Raw genomic sequence first — 23,542 nt, 5'->3', positions numbered from 1 at the left:
AATCAATGTATGCGTAGTGTAGTGATCTTTGTTTAGTTTTAGCTTGGTATGTCACCTCTGTATCTATTATCAGTTGCTCTTTACATCCTCGTGCTCCTTTGCAGCAGCCTTTTTGTTCTTCATTTATAATTTTGTTCTGTGTTGTATGTGTCATTAATTTCTGTGTAATGACTGAAGTTAATATTTTGTAGATTGTTGGTAGGCATGTTATGGGGCGATATTTAGCTGGGTTTGCTGTGTCTGCTTGATCTTTAGGTTTCAGATAGGTTATTCCATGTGTAAGTGTATCAGGGAATGTGTATGGGTCTGCAATGAAAATGTTAAATAATTTAGTTAGATGTGAATGTGTTGAGGTGAACTTTTTTAGCCAGAAATTTGCTATTTTATCATTTCCAGGGGCTTTCCAATTGTGCGTAGAGTTAATTGCTCGGGTGACTTCATGTTGCAAAATTATCACTTCAGGCATTTGTGGTATCATATTGTATGAGTCTGTTTCTGCTTGTATCCACCGTGCATGTCTGTTATGTTGTACCGTGTTTGACCATATGTTGCTCCAGAAGTGTTCCATGTCTGTTATGTTTGGTGGATAGTCTATTTTAATGTGTGTGTTATCTATTGTTTGGTAAAATCTCTTTTGGTTTGTGTTGAATGTTTGGTTTTGTTTCCTTCTATTTTTACTTTTTTTGTATCTTCTAAGTCGTTTGGCCAATGCTTGTAATTTCTGCTTCTTTTCATCTAATTGCTCTATTGCTTCTTGTTGTGAGATTTTACCTAACCTTTTTCGTTTTTTGTCTGATATTTCATTTCTTATAAATTGTGTTAGCTGTCCGATGTCTTTTTTCTCAGTTTTTCTATTCCGATCTGTAACCTGTGTTGCCATGTTGGTTTTGTGGGTTTCTTCTGTGTGTTGGTTGGTTCTGATCTCTGCCTAGTGTGTATATTTAGTGTAGTGAGTGCTCCTACGTAAACCAGTAGTTGTAACTCTTCCATAGTTGTGTTTTCATTTATTTTGTTGTGTATGATTGTGTTGATAGTTGTCATTGTTGTTTCGACTTGTGGGTTATTTGGTGGTCTATGCAAGAATGGTCTAATGTCTGTATTTGTGTCTTTGTATTCTATATATGTCAGCTGAAATTTTTCTTCTATATCTAACATGTGTGTCACTTCGTGTTCTATTTGTGCTTGTTCTGGTGGCTGTCTTAAGATGTCGTTTTCCTCTGATTGTTTAATTGTCGCGTTTTGTTCTTTGTTTGTTTTCTCTGGGATGATTGAGTCCGTTACTGTATTTTCTTCTTCTTCTGATTGCACATTATTTTGTTCTAGTATTTGTTGTACTTGTTGTTTGATGTTTTCTAATTCTGACTGGGGTATCCTGTTATTTTTGATTATTACACGGATCTGATCAGCTAGTCGTTGTTCTGTTAAAAATTTTAATTCTGGGTATCTGGTAATAAATGTTGTGTATACTTGTGATCTGTATCCAGTTGTATTGGTTCCTAGGTTTGTTGCTTGGTAGTAACAGAACATGAGGTGTCGATTAACTTCATCTGACCATCTCATCCTCTGTCTTTGTTTTCCTTCTAGGGTGGTTGCAGGAAGCATATCCTGCAAAACACCTCTATTTGGATTTAAATCATTTTCCAGTTGGCTAGCAGTGTCGTTACCATTGTGGGCGGGCATAGGGTTCAAGCGTCGTCCCCGACCATGACGGCGCTTGTCCGAGGCTTCTTTAGTTCTGTCCTGAACCAAGTAATCACACTAAAACGGGGGTTAGCCCTATTAGTGGTTTGTTCTTTTCGTTGCCTTTTACGACTGGCAGAACATACCGGAGGCCTATTCTTTTCCCGGGCCTCCACGGGAATTATTATTATTATTATTATTATTATTCAACATTGAATGATTCTTTGCATTTATTCAAAAACAGGTTTCAGTTCTTGATAGTAATACATTTTTCTGAATGTCATTGATGAACAAAATGATTATATTACAAATAAAATGGTTTGCTTAACACAGTTTACACAGTTTTCAAAACATTTTTCATTCTGCATGTAAGTATGATACTCTTCTTACGTGTAAAAGGGATTTAGCTGAAATTTAAGCTTTATTGTGGGAAGAGTCATAACAGTAGTGGGCAACACACTGGTTAACTTCAAACCTGCATATTGTGGACCCTTTTCATACAGTGATGTTCTGTAGCTGCTGATGTAAAATTTTTCTTTGTTTCTGGTACTGTACTGATGCAAATCAGAACAAAAGTTGAGCTGCAGTCTTCTAACAAGTAGTATGGCTTTTAGAATATACATCTTTACTGGAGTTAGCACATAAAGTTTTAGGTAACAATCTACAGCATGATTCTCTATATTTTGCTCTGTAGATGATCCTTATAGCCCTTTTTTGCAGTAGTAGTGGCGTATTTAGATTTTCTTTGGTTGTTGCTCTCTCAATTTTTATTCCATAATTCAAATGAGAGATGATTTACATGCTAGAGTGTCATCTTGTGTCCCCCAGTTTAGATTGTTCTGAATTGTTAATCCAAGGAATTTTACACTAATCTCTTTTTGTTTACAAATTAATTTATTACAAATTAATTGATTATTTAATTTCATCATTAAAACTAATGTTGTTGAACTCCATGAGACATGATTTACTGGGGTGTACATTGAAGTGGCTTTCATTAACGTATTGGACAATTTCCTTGTGACATTATTACAACGGGTCTCTAGTTAGTTAAATGATTCCTTTTTACACAGGAAAGGCATATAATCTGCATATAGAACTAATTTGTGACTTTGAGTGTACTATTTTATGTTGTTTACATAGGACCCAATACTGAGCCCTGGGACATAACATATTTTATATTGGTGTTCTGGAATTGTGAACCCCACTTTCAGTTTTAAGCTGTACAAACTGTTTTTGGTTACTCCTGTAAGACATTATTAATTCATGATTGCCCATGATACCAATGATACACAGCTTATCTACTGTAATAGGATAGTACCATTCACACAATCAAAAGATTTCTCAAGGTTGAGGTACATTCCTGCAACTTGTTGATTGTTCTCAATGCCGGTTATTACCTTTTCAATTTACTGATCAGCTGCTGTGCTATTTGGTTTACATTTAAAGAATTCATTTTGGTTATCAAACATTAGCTTGTGCTTATTGAGAAAGGTTATAACTGTATGTAGGACTTTTTCAACTATTTTGGAAATAACAGGAATTATTGAGATTGGTCTGTAGTCTTCAATTTTGTATTTGTGCCATTTTTAAAGATCAGTGTTACATTGAGGCCACCATGCCATGCAGAACTGGATGATTTTAAAGAGCTAGTGATCGCCATTGTTTCTTTGCATTTGAGGGAGCTATGTATATGCTATGCTTAGATGCATTTCCTTTAAAATTATACTGCTGGTTGTTATTTTTGTCACTGACAGCTTCCCTTATTGAATAAAAACATTCATCAAAAATATTTGCAACTTCAAGTTGGTGTTTCATGATCATCCAACTGTGGTCAATAATTAAGTCCATACAGAATTTCTCTCTGCCTGTTCTTAAGTGATTTATCACTTCTCATACACCAGTAGTAACATTGTGTGAAGCCTGTAGCTTGTTTGTAACATACTTGCTCTTGGCATGTATTAATAAATCTTCATAGTATTCTTGATAAATTTTGAAGGTCTCCTTTGGCTTGAGATTTTCTCTGTGATTCAACATTACACTATTGAGTAATTTTAATTTTCTTGTTTCAGTGACATTTATCCAGGCACTTTTGTTTATATTTTTGTTCATTTAAATTTTGTGGCTACAATTTATTTATTTATTTCATTCTTTTTCTGTAGTCCCATTAGTGATAAATCAGTTGGGTGTAGAATGTGTCATTTACATAGATTTGAGACATTTGTTTATAATAATAGGTTGTACAATGAATAATATATTAATAGAAAAATATGTTTACAAGAATTGCTTTTTGTAAAAAGTTACAAATTACATTGAACAGACTTACAATAAATCAAAATCAATTCACATATTCTCATACATAAATTTGTCCAGTGAGTAAATGGTTTTACTTAGAAAATATTGTTTAAGTTGATCTTTAAAAGTGGGTGGATCAATAACTGAAATTTTTATTGCCTGAGGGAGAGCATTAAATATTTTTATGCATTTTTGTACCATACTTAGATTCTTTTGTTCAAGATGCAGATCATTTTTTACCCTGGTGTCATAGTTATGATACATGCTGTTCATTTCAAAAAGGGAATGGTTTTTACACAAGAAACACATGTGAGAGCAAATGTACTGAGATACTGTTGTGAGTATTCTCAGCTCTTGGAAGAGTTTCCTGCAGGAATATCTGTAATTGACACCACACAGAATCCTAATGACTCTTTTCTGTGCTATGAGGATTTTGTTTGCCTTTGGCTGGTTTCCCCAGAATATAATTCCATAGGCCATCAGGGCATGAAAATAACTGAAATAGGCAGCTTTCAAAGTATTTAAATAACTGAAGGAAGCAATCACATGAATAGCATAAATTGCTGAGCTTAGTTTTTATATAGGTAAGGAATGTGTAAGGACCAGTTTAGATTGCTATTAATAAGTAGACCCAGGAACTTTGTTGACTCCACTCTTGCTAAATTCCCATAATTGTATTTAACATTAATCTCACCTTCGATATTTCGGCTTGTATGGAATTGAATCAATTGAGTTTTTTCAAAATTTAGTAATAGTCCATTAGAGGTAAACCAGTTAAGTCTCCTGAAAAATTGCATTTACAGCAATCTCAAGATTAGTAGTTGTTGAATTGTCTACCAGAATTGTCGTGTCATCAGCAAACAAAGTAAATTTTACCTTAGCCCTTGTACTCATTGGAAGGTCATTTATGAAAATAAGGAAAAGTGGATGACCCAGAATATAGCCCTGTGGGACTCCACAGTTTACTGTGCCCCAAGAAGAGGACACTGGTTCCCCATTAGTGTCGTTTACCATAACTTTCTGTTTCTGGTCCTTTAAATAGGAGGCAAGCCACATCCCTGCTTCAAGTGGACAAGTGTCATCAGAACAGTCATAGAAGGCAACAGCTAAGCTGTAATAGGAAAAGCTACTGTTCTCATGTACAAGTATGTGTGCTAACATGCAGTTCAGTCTGTTAATTTTATCATTATACATAATTCTTTTGCTTACATATAGTTTCATTTTAGTGACAAAAGGCACCTTATTTGCTTCAAACTTAAGCTGAACTGCATGGTGAGCAGAGATGGATAGTTTCAGAACAGAGGTACTCTAGGAAAGATGGGTCATGTTTGTTATTATGCAATCCAGACATTTTCCCCTGTTGCCAATTTCTCTAGGAGGCTCATGGATCAGTGGGGTCAGATTGAATTCATTGAGTAGGATATGTACATTTTTGGAGTTGGTGTCATTTGTTTTAAGTCTGTATTTATATCCCCTGTTGTTACAATATTTACAGGGCAATTTAACGCAGAAAATGTAACACCTGTGTGTGAATATATCACAAAATGGGTTAGATTTTTTGAAAAAGATCTCTATACAGGCTCCAGGTGACCTGTACACACCAATAACTGCTATGTTTACTCTACCTTGTTTTAGATTTATTGCAGAAAATTCTGCGACTCCTTCTATGGAGAAGGCACTTTGTCAATAACACTGAAATTACTTGAGTTTACAGTGCAGATTGCTACACCACCACCAGTCTTATTTTTCCTGCACAAAGGCAGAACAAAACTTCATGGAGAGTGGTTGACTGATGCTAATTAGTGCTCAGTTATGACTAAATTATCAGGTCTGTCAACACATGAAATTATATCCAGATCATTGTGCTTGTTTTCAAGACTACCAAGATTGATATATGAAATACAATCTGAATTTCTCCTGCCAGACTATACAGGATGAAGTTGGGCTACCAAACTGTCCAGTAGGCTTTAAAAGTTCCCTGGCATGCCTGCAGTAACAGTTTATGAGGCAGATCTTGATTTGATGACTTGTGCCATTCCATGTTCATGCACTTATTTACGCTACTTTGTGGAGAATTTTGTCTAATTTCCTCTGCAGTTGATTTACTGACAGTATTTTTGCATCTTTTATTCATGTGGATACCTCAAGTAGTATGCAGGTTTCTTTCTAGATTACTGACATTTACCAGAGACACATTGTGAAATTTATTACATATTTTTTAATCCTATCGTTTGTCTTTTGCACTTCTTGATCATAAATAAATTGTTGCATTATACTGTGTGTCTGTGGAGTATTAGCAGAAATCGCTTTAGTGATAATTAACTTATTGAGTGTCCTTTTGTATGCCTGATAGTGTCATTTGCTTGATTTTTCACTATATCATTCACATCTCCCATGATTATGATGATATCATTTGTTGAGAATGATTCACTATTTTACACACATGGCTACACTGCAACAGAAAGAGGTGCTCCTGGTTCAATGTGATCCATACCCATAAAGTCATCTTGGATATTCACGATGTTTTGCACTATTCTGTGACCATGATGGTCTCCATACATCAGAATCTATCCTTTCTTATGTTACTTATTCACCTCACTACTTCTGTTGTTCTCTTGGGACAGTGTCTTACACACAGTTTCAAGGATTTCATTGTTGTTACCTTGGAGAGTTTGTTTGCATTCACTTATGTGCATGTGATACAGATGCACTTGATACAAAGGATGCTTTATATAATGTAGGTGTGCAAAAAGTGAAATGTCTTTGACTCTTAAGTGATTTTTGACAAAGAGCATAATGTAGTGAGGTAAATGTTATGAATGAATACTGTGGAAGCAACCATTCTCTTTGACTGTACACATAATGTTGCAGTTGATGTATATTAAGAAAGTTAATGAAGGCGAAGCACATTGCTTACATCAAGAGTTGAAATTTCTTTGCCTAATCCAAGGGTATGGGCATCACAGTCTTGCCATATCTGTGAAGTGAAATGAGTGTCAGTCTGTGTCAAATTCAGTAGTAAAGTTAATTAATGAGTGAGGTTCATATGAAGGGGTCATCTACATCGTAATCACCATCTTCATCTTCTTCCTTCCAAGTTCTACACCTCTTGGCCTGTTACAGTCTTTTTGATAAGTTCTCCTGCCATCTTTTCATTGGTTTATGTAATGGTCTTGCACAATTAATGTGGTAGTGTAGCATGGATTTTGGGATCCTCTTTGAGTTCATTCATTGTATATATTTCCTCCAGTTCTGGTACTTCTAAATATAATGTGTAGTAACTTCCTGTTAGTTCCTTCAGTGCATATTCATTTCTTTCATGTTCCTATTTCTTGTAACAGGCAGTTCATCTCAAGAACGTCATTTAACAGGCTGTTAGTCTCTTTGCACCTCTGCTTTTATGGTCCAGGTTTCACTGCCTTAGCAAATCAGGTCTTAGAAAAGGGTATTATGGAGTATTTCCATACTAGGAAAGGTTTTATTACAATGCTAATGACTTCCATTGTTTTTGTGTACCTGGTGGTTTTTCAGATACGTCTATTTCTTCTGGAAAAAGATAGTTTATAACCTAAATATCTGAGTGTGACACTGTTCATGGTGATCAGACTATTAAGTGGGGATGCCAAGTTTGGTGGCTCCCTTAATGCTATTCAGAATGTGTAGGCTTGTGCTGGCACTGGGTTTCACCCCCTCCTTCTTGTCATCACCACTACCATCATAGTCATCATCGTCATAAAATTCAAACATTGTTAAACACCTAACTTGTTCACCAAGAATCAAAACATACATATGACACAATACTCAGGAAGAAAATTTTGTCTTACTAGAAATCTGAGCTACACTTTTTACTTTTCATCAGGATTGCCATTTGATGTCAATATCTGCCTGCCATAAGGATCATGGACTCTTAGTGGCCACATTATGCTGTGGGAAAATTACATATTAATCTATTTGATACTTGGACTTCTTATGGCTGTTCACATAAGGTGGACAAATATGCTGTTAGGCCAATGATATGATGATATGACTGATAAGTGCCTGTTCACTTCTTTTTGAATGTGTCAATCAGAAACTATATCTAGTGAGGTAAATGTTATGAAAAAATAAGGAACATATTTTTCAGAGTCATCACCTCCGTGGATGGTGTTAACTGGATCTTTGTTACTCCAGTTCTGTTCACACTGCTCAGTGTCACTCACAAATCTGCAGAGCATGGAAATACACCCTACTTGCATTAGACAGATCAGTTTAGCTATGGAGTATATTCTTCTTACATGTGTCCACTGCCTACCACCATATCTTGCACACCTGGTATGTATTACAGGTTTGAATTTGCTGGTTGTGAGATATATGACTTACAGCATTTACTGTGATAATTATTCTGCCTTCACAAATTTTTCATCTCTGACTGTACGAAGAGTAACTGGTATTTTCATGATACATTATTAATCAAATAATTCTTCCATTCAGTAATGTTCATCTTTATCTTCAGCTTGTTCTAATTCTACTATCATTATTTCTTACCTAAAGCTTTTTTGTTCTACTTTATGCTTTCCTATGCCATGAAATCTATGTTAATGTTATTATTTACACTTAGTAATTTTATAACTAATTCTGTGGCTTGCATAAGAACCAGCATTAAAATTTTCTTTTTTAATTACATGTGTGATAAATGACATTGTGTGTTGAAAATATATTTCAAACAATGGACAATCCAGAATGGATTAATGACAATATTAGAAAAGGACAGAAATGTTACTCACCATATAGCAGGGATGTTGAGTTGAAGACAGACTCAACATAAAGACTACTAAATATGTAAGCTTTTGGCCACAAGGCCTTCTTCCAAAATAGACAAAAAGAAAGACACAGACACGACTTTGCTTTGTTTACTAGGTAGATTTGTGATTATATTTTTGTGCAACATATTTTTTCTGATAAATTTTAAGAATTACCTACACAACATTACTCTTACGTAGTGTCTTAGCCATTGATGACAGCTATAAATTTCCTCTTCTGACCTAACAACACAACTTACAATTCCTTCATGCATTTTATTCAGGGGAAAATGAATATTTATGCACTTTACTACAGATTTATCTGTGTCTCCACTTAAGATGAATATTCATTGTTGTAGGTATTCATTATACAGAAACTTCAGGTCTACAACTCTTATTTCATTTCAGGCTGTAATAACATAAATCATCAGATTTTATTTACAGTCTTCATTTCCCATAGTTTGCCTTCTGTTCACATTTTCCAACACTAGTTGGATGATATCAACTGGCCTACATTTTCAAATTTCTGACTAAGTCAGAATTAATCTTTCACTCTGCAATGGAGTGTGTTATCAAACTTTCTGACAGATTAAAATTATATGATGAGCTGGAATTTAAACAAAAAACCTTCACTTACATGTGAAATGCTGTAATGAGGCTATCCAAGCATGTTTCACAATGTACCCTTGCAGCATTACTGAAGCATGCAACAAGTGGTTTTTGCCACTTTCAAAACTGTCATACTGTGAGCCTTCATACTGCTGTGCCCATGCACTAAGTCCAAGATGGAGGAATAGGTTACAGTAATTAAATACACATGATTATGCAACAACTCAGTTATTAACAGCAATGTATACACTTCAAAAACTCATAATAATCACATTCAAAATGTCCCATGATTGCATGGCCATAGTGAATGGCTTGAGCATTGATCCTGGAGAGAACATACTCATCAGTGATCAAGCATGCACTGCAGTCTCATGGCCACGGAAGAGCAATGGATGCATGACAAGCTGAGCATGCAAATAGTCTCCCTTCTCATGGATACCGCTTAATTTGTGGTCACAATAAATGTAGCAAATGAGTGATGGCTGTCTGGATTGTGTACTCAATGGTGGGGAGCACACATTGTGCTCAAACCACATGGACTGTGGCTTGTGAGACTGAAGGATGCACAATGTCCATGAGGTACTGGCTGCTAGCTCACATTGCTGTCTGTATGTCAGTGGTCACTCACAGTATTTCACCATTGTGAAACATTTGCGTTGGCTTATAAGTATCTCTGTACTTACTGGGTTACAGAACATATTTAACACCAAACCTCCCCTATAAAATGTATACAAAACCCAACAGTTATTTATAAAGGGAAAGGAGAGGTATAAAATCCCATGTACAAAATGTACAAAATTATTTTTCATGTACACAAATAGGGCTTTAGTCGTTATTTCATAATGCATGCTCCTTATTTTCAAATAACAGGCTTTCCCTGTTACTTTCATGATGTAAAACAGAGCAATAAGAGAGGGAGGTAAATTGTAGAAAACAGGATTACTGAAGAGGATGAAACTTCTCCACAGAAAACTAAATATGAAGCAGTTCAGTCATGACCTGGTGGTCATCAGTCTCACTAATTTGAATTGAATTGAATTGAAATGAATTTTATTTGATCCTGTAAGATTACATTGTGTACAGTAAATGTACGTGTAATATAGGACATGTCAAAGTATTAACATTCTTTACCACTTATTTTTCTACACCTTTAGCTTACATTTTTACATTACTGATAATGAATAACAATATATACAAATTTAATGGCATAAGTATTCTGCAATACTGTAAAACTCTTTTTCAATGAGATAGTCTTTAAGTTTCTTTGGAAAGTCATTGTGAAGTACACTATCTTGCAGGTTTTTGGGCAGACTTCTTAGTAGTCTGATACCAGAGTACTGGGGTTCTTTTTCTAGCATTGCCAGTTGGTGGGGTATGCTCCGTACTTCATTCTTCCTTCTTGTATTGTGGGTGTGTACACTAGCATTTGCAATCCAGTCCTCACTACCTTTTGTGATGTACATTATTGTTTTGTATATATACAACGATGAAAAAGTTAAGATACCTAAATTCGTGAAACAGTTTCTGCACGTTTCAGAGGTCTTTCTTCTTCAAATGGTCCTAATTGCTTTTTTTTTTGTAATGTGAACACTCGTTTTGTCTCTTGTTTGTTTGGGTTTCCCCACACAGTCACTCCATACTATAAGTATGGTTCGAAAAGTCCATGATACACTGTACACAGAAGGTTCTTGTCTGAATACTGTGATAGCTGCATCATTAAGAATATGACAGAGCTCAGTTTCTTACAGACACTATTAATATGTTTTTTCCATTTCAGTTCATTATCCACAAGAATACCTAAGAATCTAGCAGAATCTACTTCTTCCAGCCTTGCTCCATCAGCCTCTAAATCCATGTCTACAGCCTTTTCCTTGTTTTTAAACACTGCATACATAGTCTTTTTTAGATTTATAACCAGTTCGTTTTCCAACAGCCATTGAGCTGTGACATTTACAGAAATGTATGCTCTTCTCTCAAGCTGTTCCATATTTTGGTCACTATTTAGTATTGTCGTGTCATCAGCATACAATATTTTCTTTTCTTCCTCCTCAAGCCCTATATCATTAACAAACACATTAAATAACAATGGCCCCATTACCGAACCCTGTGGCACTCCATATTTGATGGGTTTGGTTTCTGATTGGTACAAGTTTCCTAATGATACATACTGCTTGCAGTTGCACAAATATGATTTTATCCATTCACCTGGTTGCCCCCGAATGCCATAGTTGATTAATTTTTGTATCAGCATTTCATGGTCAGTGGTGTCAAATGCCTTTGAAAGATCTAGAAACATTGCAGAGACAATTTTTTTCTCATCTAAGGATTGTAAAATGTATTCTGTTAGACTGGCAATTGCTGATTCTGTAGATTTACCCTTTCTGAAACCATGTTGTGAGGGTATGACAATGTTAAGTTTGTCCAAATAGTTAACTATTCTGGTATACATAAGCATTTCTAGGATTTTTGAGAAACCTGATATCAGTGAAAGTGGTCTGTAGTTGTTGGGATCATCCTTATACCCTTTCTTGTACACTGGTACTACCTTTGTTATCTTCAGTTTTTCTGGAAAAATTGCATCTCTGAAAGAACAGTTTGCTATGTTCAGCAGTGGTGTTGTTATCTCCTCACATACCAGCTTTATTACATGATTTGATATTTCATCACCACCAGCTGATTTCTTGGACTTCAGTTTCTGTATAGTTTTCCGCAATTCATCTTCCATGACTGGTCTTAAGAACATAGTGCTGCATGATCTTTTTGGTACCTTAATACCCTTCTGTTTTTGACTATTTCTTTCCAATTTTAAGTTTTCTACTACACTGATATAGTTATTATTCAATATGTTTGCTATTTCCATACCATCTGTGACCACTGTTTTGTCTATTTTAATTGACCTAATACCTTCTTCTTTGTTTGACCCATCTTTTTCCTCTCTTTCAGTATTGATTGCATTCCAAGCTGCCTTTGCATTGTTTTTTGAGTTTGCTATAGTGGTGTCAATTGCTCTTGCTTTGGCTTCTCTTATTGTTTTCCTATACTTCTTTTTTAACACTTTATAGTTTTCAGCTTCGCCCATCCATCTCACATCCTGAAGCTTCCTTCACTGTTCTAGTATTTCACTGGTAATCCACTGTGTTTGATCTTGCCACCTTTCTTGTCTCTTTACTGTGGGAAATGCTACATTAAAATGGCACTTAATTGTTGAAATAAATGCATCATTTTTTTTATTTACACTCTGGGCCTGTAGGGGTTCATTCCAGGTTTCCTTACTTAACATTGTTCTAAAGATGTTGATATGATCCTAATTTCTTTGGTTGTTTGTTTTGGTTCTGATACTGTCTCATTACTTCTGAAAAAGCTGATTAGTTGTCCATGATGATCAGATATCTCTGTCTGAACTACATGTGACTCATAGTTATTAGTAATTATGTTGTCAATAACTGTCTCACTTTGTGAAGTCACTCTTGTTATGCTGTCACTCATGTTATGCTGTATTAACAATTCTTCAAAATCGTATCTTATATTTCCAAAAGTAGTGTAGAATGCATGCCATTACACCGGATTTACTGCTTGTATGCTTCACTTTCACATAACATATAGTGATAACCAACAAGAGAGTACAAATGTTCTTAGATCACAAAAGGCAAAGTTCGTTTAATATCTTGCGAATTACTAAAATGTGTTACTAAACTCACACTGGGCAGTTAAGTTTTGATGATTGGATGAACCACCAGCCCACCATATTACACTTGTGCTTTAATGGTAATGCCCCATAAACTCACTGTGAGAATGTACTAGTCTTGGCAACTTGCATGTAACTTCACTTGCACTTTTGACAATGTGTGCAAAATACAAGTGTCAATGACCACTAATTTCACAAACTACAAATGGATTAAACTGAGGTACTACTTATGAAAAGAGTCTCAGAATCATTTAAAATAATGACTGGGTTAGTTACACATCTCAAACACCATTACTGCATTTACTATGTGGGTGGACAGGACTGAAGTATAACTTAACCAGGCCAACTCCTTAACATTAGAAGAAATGTACCACTAATTTCACAGTTCCTGCTACTGTCTTTAGACTGTATATAAATATAACTCCCATCCAGGAAGTTTCATTGTGACTAAATCCACTATTGTCAGGTAGTTGTTCCCACATTCATCAATAGTAACTAGGAATGCTAAACTGCATTCCTACATAGTTCTGTGGCTACGTCCCCAGACCATATGACAAGCCAGGTACAACCTTTTCCTGTTAAAGACTCAGCAACTCATGACCCACATTAGAAGCACTTGCTGAACTATCTCATTCTCAGCTCACCACTGAGTGCCTCGCTCCAGGTTCATGTGCCCCAGCATGGCTTTCAGGTGGTGCAAACACTGCAACCAAAACTTTCACAATGCCACAGATGAGTCTGTAGTGAGCTCACTGATGTCATGTAACTTACCTTGTATATGCTCCAGTGGTACATCCCAAAACTCTGGACTCCACAGTGATCCCTGAAGACAGCCTTTTGTTGTCTTCATTATGTCATTTGCTGAACACATTAAATGTGGATGTCTCATGTGGCAACTGTCTCTTAGGCAATTGTACAGTGGTTCTGGACATTCCAATTCTCTAAAGGCAATACATGGTATCAAACCATGACAACTCATGGTGTGTCAGTTTATGCAAACAAAAATCTTACTATAAACAAAATAATTTAAAAAAACTTGTGTACAGATCTTGATCTTAAATTGGCCATAGTAGTGTTAGCGAATATTGATCTCATTGTTATCTCTGTATATTATCCACCAGATGGCAACTTTGAAAACTTTATTACACAAATAGAGAACTGTTTATCTCAATTTACAGACCTCAAGTCTGAATTGCATTATATGGTGGCTTCAACAAACATATGGGTGGTGGGAGTAATAAAGAGAGGGTCCTTAGGAAGTTAATAAACAGATTTGAGTTGTTTGTAGAAAATTAACTCCCTTCACGAGGTGATACCTATCTAGACATAGTTATCACCAACCACAATACTTGGGATTCCAGTATCAGTGTAATTGAACCAATGGCTGTAGATCACAACACATTAGTAATGGACCTCAATATGGAGAGCAAGAGTAAATTGCAACCCAGCACATTGCACTCAAGTTACACATTCAGTAAAAGGATTATTAAAGAACAAACATTAAATGACCTGAGGGGAGCAATGACTGGTGTAAATATGCAGCAGAAAATATCCGAAATTGGGACCAGTGATTAATTTGAATGTCTTCCAGACCTTAAGAATGAAATTTGATGTCATGTTCCCAAAAATCCCCAAGAAGAATTCTGTTGTCATATCACAAGGAAGGGGGAAAAACCTATTAAAGGGGACATAAGGTATACACTAGAGCTAGATAAATTAAAATTCATTGTTATAATCATAAAGGACTGGATGAAGACAACTTTAGACACTCTGACTAAAGTGCTGTTTCATTCTGATTACATACAAGCCATGAGAATTTATGGAAAGAGAGTGGAGAATGTTAAAAAAACACAGTGACAGGTTCATTAAGCGTAAAGCAGCTTGGAACCTGGTAAATGAGCACAAGAAAAAGCCTACCTCCACCTTAAATTCATGTAGTCATGATGTCTTCAGTCAGTACTTTGGTAGGGCAATGAAGAATGCTGTAAGTGAAATTCCAGACTTGGATATAGGTCCAAAAAAATGTGTGAGCTGTTTGGCTACTAGAAACTCGAATGAAGTGCACCCCAAGGACATAGTAAAAATAGTGAATTCATGTAAATATTCAGTGTGTGCAGATATGTGGCACTTCCTGCAAAGTTCTGAAGAAAATTATTCCAGAGCTTGCTCAACCATTAGCTGCAGTAATCAATAAATCTTTATCCTTCAGTGACTTCCAGGAATCTTGAAACTGGCATGGATAGTACCAGTCTACAAAAATGATGACCCGTGTGAAGTTTCCAGTTTTAGATCAATTTCAATGTTCCCAATTTTAACTGAAGTTCCGGAATGCATAATGAAATACCAGATACTGAGTTACTTTGAAAACAGTAAACCCTTCCATGTCACACAGCATGGTTTTTGCAAAGGAAAGTCAATGGTTACAGCAACACTAGATGTAACTACAAAGATAAGGAAGGGGTTTGAGGACAGTGAAAGTGTGTCACTGAAACACTGTGACCTTAGCAAGCCATTTGACCACATCTTGCACAAGATATTGCTAAATAAGCCTAAGTGTTATGGTACTGGAGGTGGTGTTCTGGCAACTCTTCAGTTTATCCTGAAAACTGAAGGCAGGTAGTATCAGTTCATGGAGCAATCTCTGAAGAACAAAAATTGGAGCATGGTGTACCCCAGGGAACCATCATAGGGCCTTTCCTTTTCCTTGGGGACCTTCATAGGGCCTTTCCTTTTCCTTATTTATGTCAATGATATAGGTTGTAACAACCACATGTTAAAGTTTGCAGATAACACCACCCTTTTTGCCAAAGAAAACAATGATGCAGCTCTAAAGCAATAGAGGCATTCTTTCAACAAGTCAAAGAGTGGTTCATCAAAAATAAAATAAAAATGGACAAAGAAAAAACACATCTGATGTGCAGCCTCAGCAACGCTGAATTCCTGGATTATATAGAGGCTCTAAAACTCTGGGTTCCATGGTTGACAGAAAACTATCAATCAATGAACACACAGTGTGTATGTACATTCCAAGCTCTCCCATGTAAAGTACTTTCTAAGCAGACAAAACAGTGTTTAACTGAGCAGTACCTCTTGAGAGTGTACTATGCTCTTTCATAGCCACATTAATATTGCCTGATGTAATGGGGGGGGGGGGGCGGGGGGCACACTTTAGGTTGCAAGGAGATATTAATGCTACAGAAAACCTGCCTGGATCATCACTTCAAGCTGAAGACTAAAACATTGCAAGTCCGTATTCACCTTGTTAGGAATATTTTCAGCCCGTATATGTTTTCATGCCCTATCAGCATAAGAGAAAGCAAAACACTGGAGGTTTTCAGCATGAGGCAAGAAATACGTAATTATGACATCCACAAGAAGAGGACACTAAAATAACAAGGTGCTAACCGTGTGGACCACAATATAGTGTTCCAGTAGTTGCTCTAAAAATGTCCAACACACTGCCTCAAGAAGTGCAATGTCTGCTCCCAGGGTTATTTGTAAGGAAAACTGTGTAGGACTTGGAACAGCCCCCTTCATACTTTATTGGAAAATTTATCAACAGTGACAAAAGTGATTGAGCAAAATAATATTGTTTTCATTTGTTATATAATATTGTTATATGATATGTCTTTGTTGAGAACAGCTTTCTTCATATGTTCTATGAAAAATTGTAAACAACAAGTATGTATGTAATTTTTATGCAGTCTGTCCAGTCATGACAGGTAAATGATGCAGATCTAATAATACAGGGGATGAAAGTGATATGGTCACCCTAGGTTATCAAAAGTGCAGCAATATTGATCATCAGACAGTGTACATTGATGAAGTATCTGTCACTAGTACCTTATTGTGTCCTTCAGTGGACTTGCCTCTTCAAAAACCCATATTTGTGAGGGCCCATCCTGTGTAGCAGTCTATGATCTTGTATAAACTCTTGGATGATATTTTTTCACAGGTCTTGCCAAGAACATTCAGAAGACAAACTGATCTGTAGGATTTCTGTGTCATTAAAGCCTTCTCTTGCCCTTTACTAAACACCACTTCAGCATTCTCCATGGTGCAAGGACCCTTCCTTGCAAGACACATATTTCACACAAGTAATAATCTATTTGCTCCTGCAAGGTTTGTGTTACTTTGGTGTGAATACCATCCAATCCTGGAAACTTTTTATTTTTTAGTCTTTCAATTATTTACATAAATTCTTCTTGTGCAGAAGCTTGTTTCTATAGTATTCATATAACATTTTTGGAGCTGACTATTTGCAACTTCCTGGTACTATACCACCACACCTTTTTAGAAGAGAAAAGACTGTTTGTGGTTGTATTTTCTTGCAGACTATTTTGTATGGTATTCCTCAGGAACCAGTTTCTAAGTTAATCTCTACAATCTGTTTCCATCACTCTATTTTTGTTTTCCATGACACATCTCTAAAATACATACCTTTATCTATGCCTTGGATCATCTTAATTTCTGCTGTGCTTTGGTCCAGATGCAAGGTACTCATCTAGAAAAACATCTCCTAATAGGTATATAAGCCTCCTTGCTGTATGTATAGTCACTGTCAGTTCTTGTCCTTTTACATCTTCATCAGCATCCAACTATGGACTTCCTACACACTGAAACACTTCCTTGAAATGATAGTCAGACATTATGCACACGTTTTTTTGTGGTGTCTTGGCTTTCCCTTTCATTGGTGGTATTGTGTATGATGATATGAACACTCATCAATCTGCTCTCAACCTTCCAGTCTTTCACACAGCATGCTGCTGCAGTATTTGCTAGAGTGACATTTGTATTTGATGATTTTGTGACCTTCCTTTGATAGATTGACTGACTGACGTGTATTCAGTACCTCTTGGTTGATTTCTGTAATGGCTGCTTCTAGTTGCCTTCCTAAGTCACCAGTTACACAACTATGCCAAAATACTGACTTCATATTTACACCAGTGTGATACACAATGGGTTTAATTCACCCTAGGTGACTGATAACCTTCAGTCTTAGCAGATACGTGTTGATATAATCACTAAATTCACCTTTTTAATATGTGGAAACCAGGATACCACTTTCCTTTCCAGTTAACATTAACAAACTGATTGTGTGTTCTGAAAAATACTGCAATATTTTTGTCCTGGTAATGGTTTTGTTAAATTTTGTTATTGATACCATAGGATATTGTCCTTGGATGACTATCTTGTCAGTTATTGGCATACTGGGGACTTTTCCTCCCTTAGTAAATGGTTCTTGGAGACATAATACATTGAACTTCAAATCTTCTGCCACTTTTCTAATCTAATATAGTACATTGGCAATTCTCATGGCCAACTGATGTGCTGCATAACTCTTGTAAGAGAGACTGAAAAGGGCTGAATTTTCTTGATGAAGACATGGGACTGGAGAAGTAGCATCAGTTTCATGGCCAGAGGAGGGTGATGGCAGGGCAGATGAGGTCAGGTGCAGCAGGAATGGAATTGTATCAATGTTGTCAAATGATGTTTCCTGTGCTGTACCATCTTCATGAGGAAGCCCGGTCATAGCTGCATCTTCATTGTGAAGGTGCAAAGTAGGTGGGCAGCATCAAACATGGTGGGGATGAGCAGTAGTCAGACAAGAAAACAGTGTTAGACAACTCCCATTGCTGCAGCATTAGACATAAACATCAAGCCAGAGCAGTGCCATTCTTGAGAGGAGGGCTGTGTGACTGCAACATGCAGAGCAGCAGCAGCAGCATTGTTGGGTGTGGCTGCAGGAGGCTGGCAAAAGAGATGCAGATGAGACTGGACAGAGCAGTGACATAACTTGATTATCAATGGCAACTCCAGTGTCCTGAGAGGTAGGCTGCAGACAATAAATAAGTTCCCAAGTAGCATACAAGTGACATTTTATTAATACCACACAGAAAGAACAAAGTTCAACATAGTGTAGCTTCTGAATGGTACAACTGGAAGGATCCTCCTGATGAAATATGAATATTTGTGAAGCCAACAGTCTGTCATGACCAAGGTGATGATACTAGTACATTGTGACATGGGTCACTACGGTAACTGCAATGGCCACTGAAGTACCAAAGCTGGGGAATGTCGGCATCAGATGGACAAAGACTCTGAAAGAGATAACTGACAGATTGCCATTGCATGGCTGTTATGAGCTCTGAATAATAGGCCATGAATGCCAGTGCATTATGTTGTGACTGTGAATGTGAGCACTGCTGCCTGCTTGCAGTGAAATAACAATTTTATAGGCAGTGATTGGAAGATTATTGTGTGTCCCTGAGTGTGCACTTGATGGTGGATGCAGCGTGGTCCCTCTACTGGAAACACTAATGTTGCCAATGTGTGTGCTGCTTAACAGTGAGACTGGGTCCACAGGTGGCAGCTGCTAAAGGTTGGCATGTTATGGTTTGTCTGTAGTAATGTTTTATAACACGCATGACACTGGCAATCCTTGTCACATGACTGCCTGTGATACTGGAGCAGATTCCCACACCACATGCAGATGTTATGTAAGAAGTAGAAGACACTGGCATTTGACCACATATATGGCAGTGCAAATGTCCTCCTTGGTTCAATAATTTAGCCTGTTCATGTATTAATACATTGGAATGATTCCTTAAATAGCAGATATGATTTACTGGTGCATTCTTAATCACAAACCAGAATGACACCATTGTTATCAGGAAATTAAACTCCTGTCTTGCTTGTTTTTACTCACCTGTTCATTTCCTGCCCACATCACAGTGCTCCTTGTTAGCTTTCTGCATTCAGAAATATAAATTGTCTTATTTCTTTGTGTTTACTTACACTCTACCAATATCAAGTCCTCATTTATGTATTCCTGTGTTCATTTCTGTTTTTGTGGTTCCTGCTTTCCTTCTCTACTTCTTGTCTTCAGTTACACATTCCTGTTTATTCAGTGGCCTGTGTCTTTACTGTGCACTTTGCTTCAGAAATAGTGGTGATATCTGCCCCTCCCCCTTCCCCCCCTCCAAGAATGAATCTGGCATGCATAATTATATTTCTACATCATTCTTATTGTTTAAAATGAGTTTTGTGTTTTTCATGATTTACAGAATTGTATATCTAGGTTTCATACAGTTCTTTATTAATGTGCTTATGATGTAACAAGCAGTTTCTAGATAAATGAAAATGTGAGATGTTGGCACAAACATTGTATTTGAACCTTTCTGTTATAGGAAAAAGTGGCTGGCCCTCAGTACATGTTTAGTGTACTTGCAAGTGTATTACTGATTACATCATTTTTTGTGTCATTTGTGCCGGAATCTCTTAATGAGAAACTTCCAGAGACAGTAGAAGATGCTGCACTCTATGGTCGTTTTCAGAAGTACTGGAGCTTTCCAAAGAGGAAGGGAGCCAGACAAGAAGCAATAGAGCTATGCAAGTGTGTGTCTTGAATTTAGAAAAAAGAAAATGTTATGGAGTGTGCTTTGTATGCAAGAATGCCACTGAAAAAGCAGCACAACTTCAAAATTAATTAAGAAATGATGGCCAGTTATTTATGGCAGTACTGTTTACCATGAATTACACTACACATTTTGAAGTTCTGAGAATTATGAATAAGTAAGAACAAATGTAATATACTGTACATTAACTTAACAATGGTACATATAGTAAGTCTGTAAAACATGGTCAGAGATTTCTGTATTATCAATTGGCCATATAAAAATTCAAGTAGCTAGAATATCTTTAAATAACATAGCACAACTATTTTATTACTAATTATACTCCCACCATTTAAAACACACAGAACAATATTGTGAAATTGTGTGTGTGATGCTAATTCCTCAATGAAGTGAGAAACAGGAAGGATGAAAAATAAGAGAACCATTAGAAGTACTTAAGATTTGGCAGTTTTGTGTACTACCTTCATCTTGTTGGCATGAAAATGATAGGCATTTCAAGTAATACAATGTTGATAATATTATTTTTCTCAAGCTAGTGAGGAGATTAACACCAATTTCAAACTTCTATAGTTCCTTCATATGATCGAGATTCATTGTAGCTGTAAACATGAAAGGTTTGCTCTGCTTACTATCAAATGTATTATTTTAATATTTTAACTTGGTGCTAACATTGTTGAGGAATGTTGTCAAAATGAATACCATTGACTTCATGAAATTGCTTTTTTATCTTTATCATTACAAGTTATTTCATACTTATTCATCAATCACAGATCATGTGTATGATATGGATATCGATATGTATGCAATAATAAAATTTTACATTAAAAATTGGATGTTACATTAAAGAAATAGATGTCTGGTTTAGGATATCATGCTATTATAAAAAATCTTCTTCACAAACACTGCTGTTGATTAATAGATTTTGTACATAACTTTCAAGAGAATTCTATGGTAGGTCTCTAAACACCATCAGTAATTTATTACATAGATTTCTGCCAGTATATTGAAACTATTTTTGGACTGGTTTAATATATTATATTCTAAGTTTGTATTATATGCCAATCCTTGCTTCACAACTGTGAATATAACCTCTGTACGTTAAATACTCTCAATGTTAGTTTTATTGAGAACAATTGGCTTTAAATCTGAGTTTTAATTTAGAGGGAAGGTACAGTTACTATTTTTAGTCTCTTGAAATGTGGCATGACTCTGTTATTAATGCCTGTAATTGTTCTCATTGCTTTTCTTGAATCATAAACACAGTAGTAAGTAAATCACATGTGGTAGTTTAATGCACAGTTGGTCTGTACATACATCTCACTTCAGTTGTGTAACCACATGAATTCTTACCTTTTCGCTTAGTTGTGGAGCAAGAAGTATATTGTTTCAGCTCAGTTTTTATTTGATGTTAGTTCATTTTTGTAGCCACTGTGTAGACATATCAACCATTATGCGTTTTCTTTTCACTTCGTCTATGTTAGGATCATTCATTATGATGGTTGTATCATCAGTACGTATTAAAATAGTGTAGGGCAAAGAACCAGATAAATTATTCTTGTATATAAGGAAAAAGGGCCCAGGACAGAACATTCTGACACTCCTGTAATAAGAGGTAGAACAAGGGATCTACAATTATTTATAGTGACTTTTTTCCCTGTCTAAGAGACAATACTTGGTTAATGATAGTTAATTATGTTTGGAAAAACATGATATGACTCTGTGTTTAAGATAATGTGTATTTCATTTAATTTGTTTCTGACTGATTGCACATTTAGGTGGGAAATTATAAACATTTTGTCAGTGCCCACTAGCAGGCAAAACATATGACAGACTGTTCACATTTAGCATTGGCAGTGAGCCCCCACGCAATAGGTTTCTCTACTCACATTGTTTTACCTCAAACTGCTATTATTTACTTTTAGGATACTGATTGTTTGGGTTTGAAATTTGCTGTTTACTAAGGTGAGGACTGGTTACAGTCATACTAATCTGACTGGAATTGGCCCCTTTCAGTAGTTTCCATCAGCTTTGTTTATAACTCACACATTTCTTCTTACCATACTGATAATATTGATTGAGGAATTGGCCATGAATTGTAAAGCTAGCTTTTGTTAACTGACATCAAAATGTTGTTCCTTTGACTTCAAACAGAAGTATTTTAATTTTTGATTTCTTCATCGAATCTCACTATTCACCGAAGACCAATCACCCAGACCAGATCTCATCATGCTCTACATCAGCTGTCGTTACACTACAGAAACTCTCAAGCAGAGACTGATAAAAGTTCCCGCTGTTGCTTGCAGGTTGCCTCCAATTATTTTGACCTTGATTCCACAGTGTACTTGTTTTTGAGTGGCTGAAGAACCGTTCTTTGCAGATTTTGTCTTAGCCTGCGAGAGTATATAGTTGTGCCCACTTTTCCCTCTGGACATCAACTAACTGCCAACAAACTCAGTGTATAATCTTCTTTCTCAGCAGAATCATACTGAGATGACCCCGTGCCCTTAGCAAAATTGCTGAATCTGCCAAAACCCCTCCCCTATGGAAATAGACATTCCTGATTTTTTTTATAAATAGATTTAGCTGTTTTTAATATTGAACTATGCTTAGCTGGATCACTACCATGTACATTCTGAAACTCTGGAGTAAAACACCCAAGGTGGTAGCCCTGCTAAAACTGGGGAAAGATTCTGCAGAGCCACAAAAACCTCAGGCCAGTGTCACTTTTCTTCATCTCCACAAGGCATAAGAAAGAATGGTTCTTGACATTTTTCAGCAGAATTGAGAGCAAAATCATAACAGAACAAGCAGGATTTATGTAATGCCAAACAAAAAACATTAGAGACATTCACAATTGCACTGTAGTGTGTTCCAGCATGCTTTGATTTACTTGTGGAGGAGGATGATTGATTTGACACAACACATTATATCACTTTATGTAAACTTGAACAATTGAAAATACTTAACCAGGAAATGTATTCACAAAATTGTGAAAATGGGTCTGTGACAGCTATAAAATTTACTGGAAAAAAATGAAAATTTGTGCCAGATCAGGACTTGTATCTAGATTTTTGTATTAC

At 36.2% G+C, this 23,542-nt stretch overlaps 1 protein-coding gene across 1 annotated transcript in view; it reads left to right on the top strand.

The window, feature by feature from the left end:
* The window catches only part of LOC126175161 (solute carrier family 22 member 7-like), an 89,448-nt gene extending 68,299 nt beyond the window's left edge, over positions 1–21,149 (top strand). The window contains exons 6-7 of the mRNA XM_049921746.1: positions 8,096–8,283; positions 20,235–21,149. Of these exons, the coding sequence (XP_049777703.1) occupies positions 8,096–8,283; positions 20,235–20,453 (407 nt within the window). The 3' untranslated portion in view covers positions 20,454–21,149. The remainder of the gene's footprint in view (positions 1–8,095; positions 8,284–20,234) is intronic.
* The last annotated feature ends 2,393 nt before the right edge of the window (positions 21,150–23,542 follow it).

This window comes from Schistocerca cancellata, chromosome 3, assembly GCF_023864275.1.
Source record: "Schistocerca cancellata isolate TAMUIC-IGC-003103 chromosome 3, iqSchCanc2.1, whole genome shotgun sequence".
Taxonomy (NCBI): Eukaryota; Metazoa; Arthropoda; class Insecta; order Orthoptera; family Acrididae; genus Schistocerca; species Schistocerca cancellata.
The sequence above is the reverse complement of the archived record's forward strand: the minus strand, read 5'-3'. Positions and strand labels throughout refer to the sequence as shown.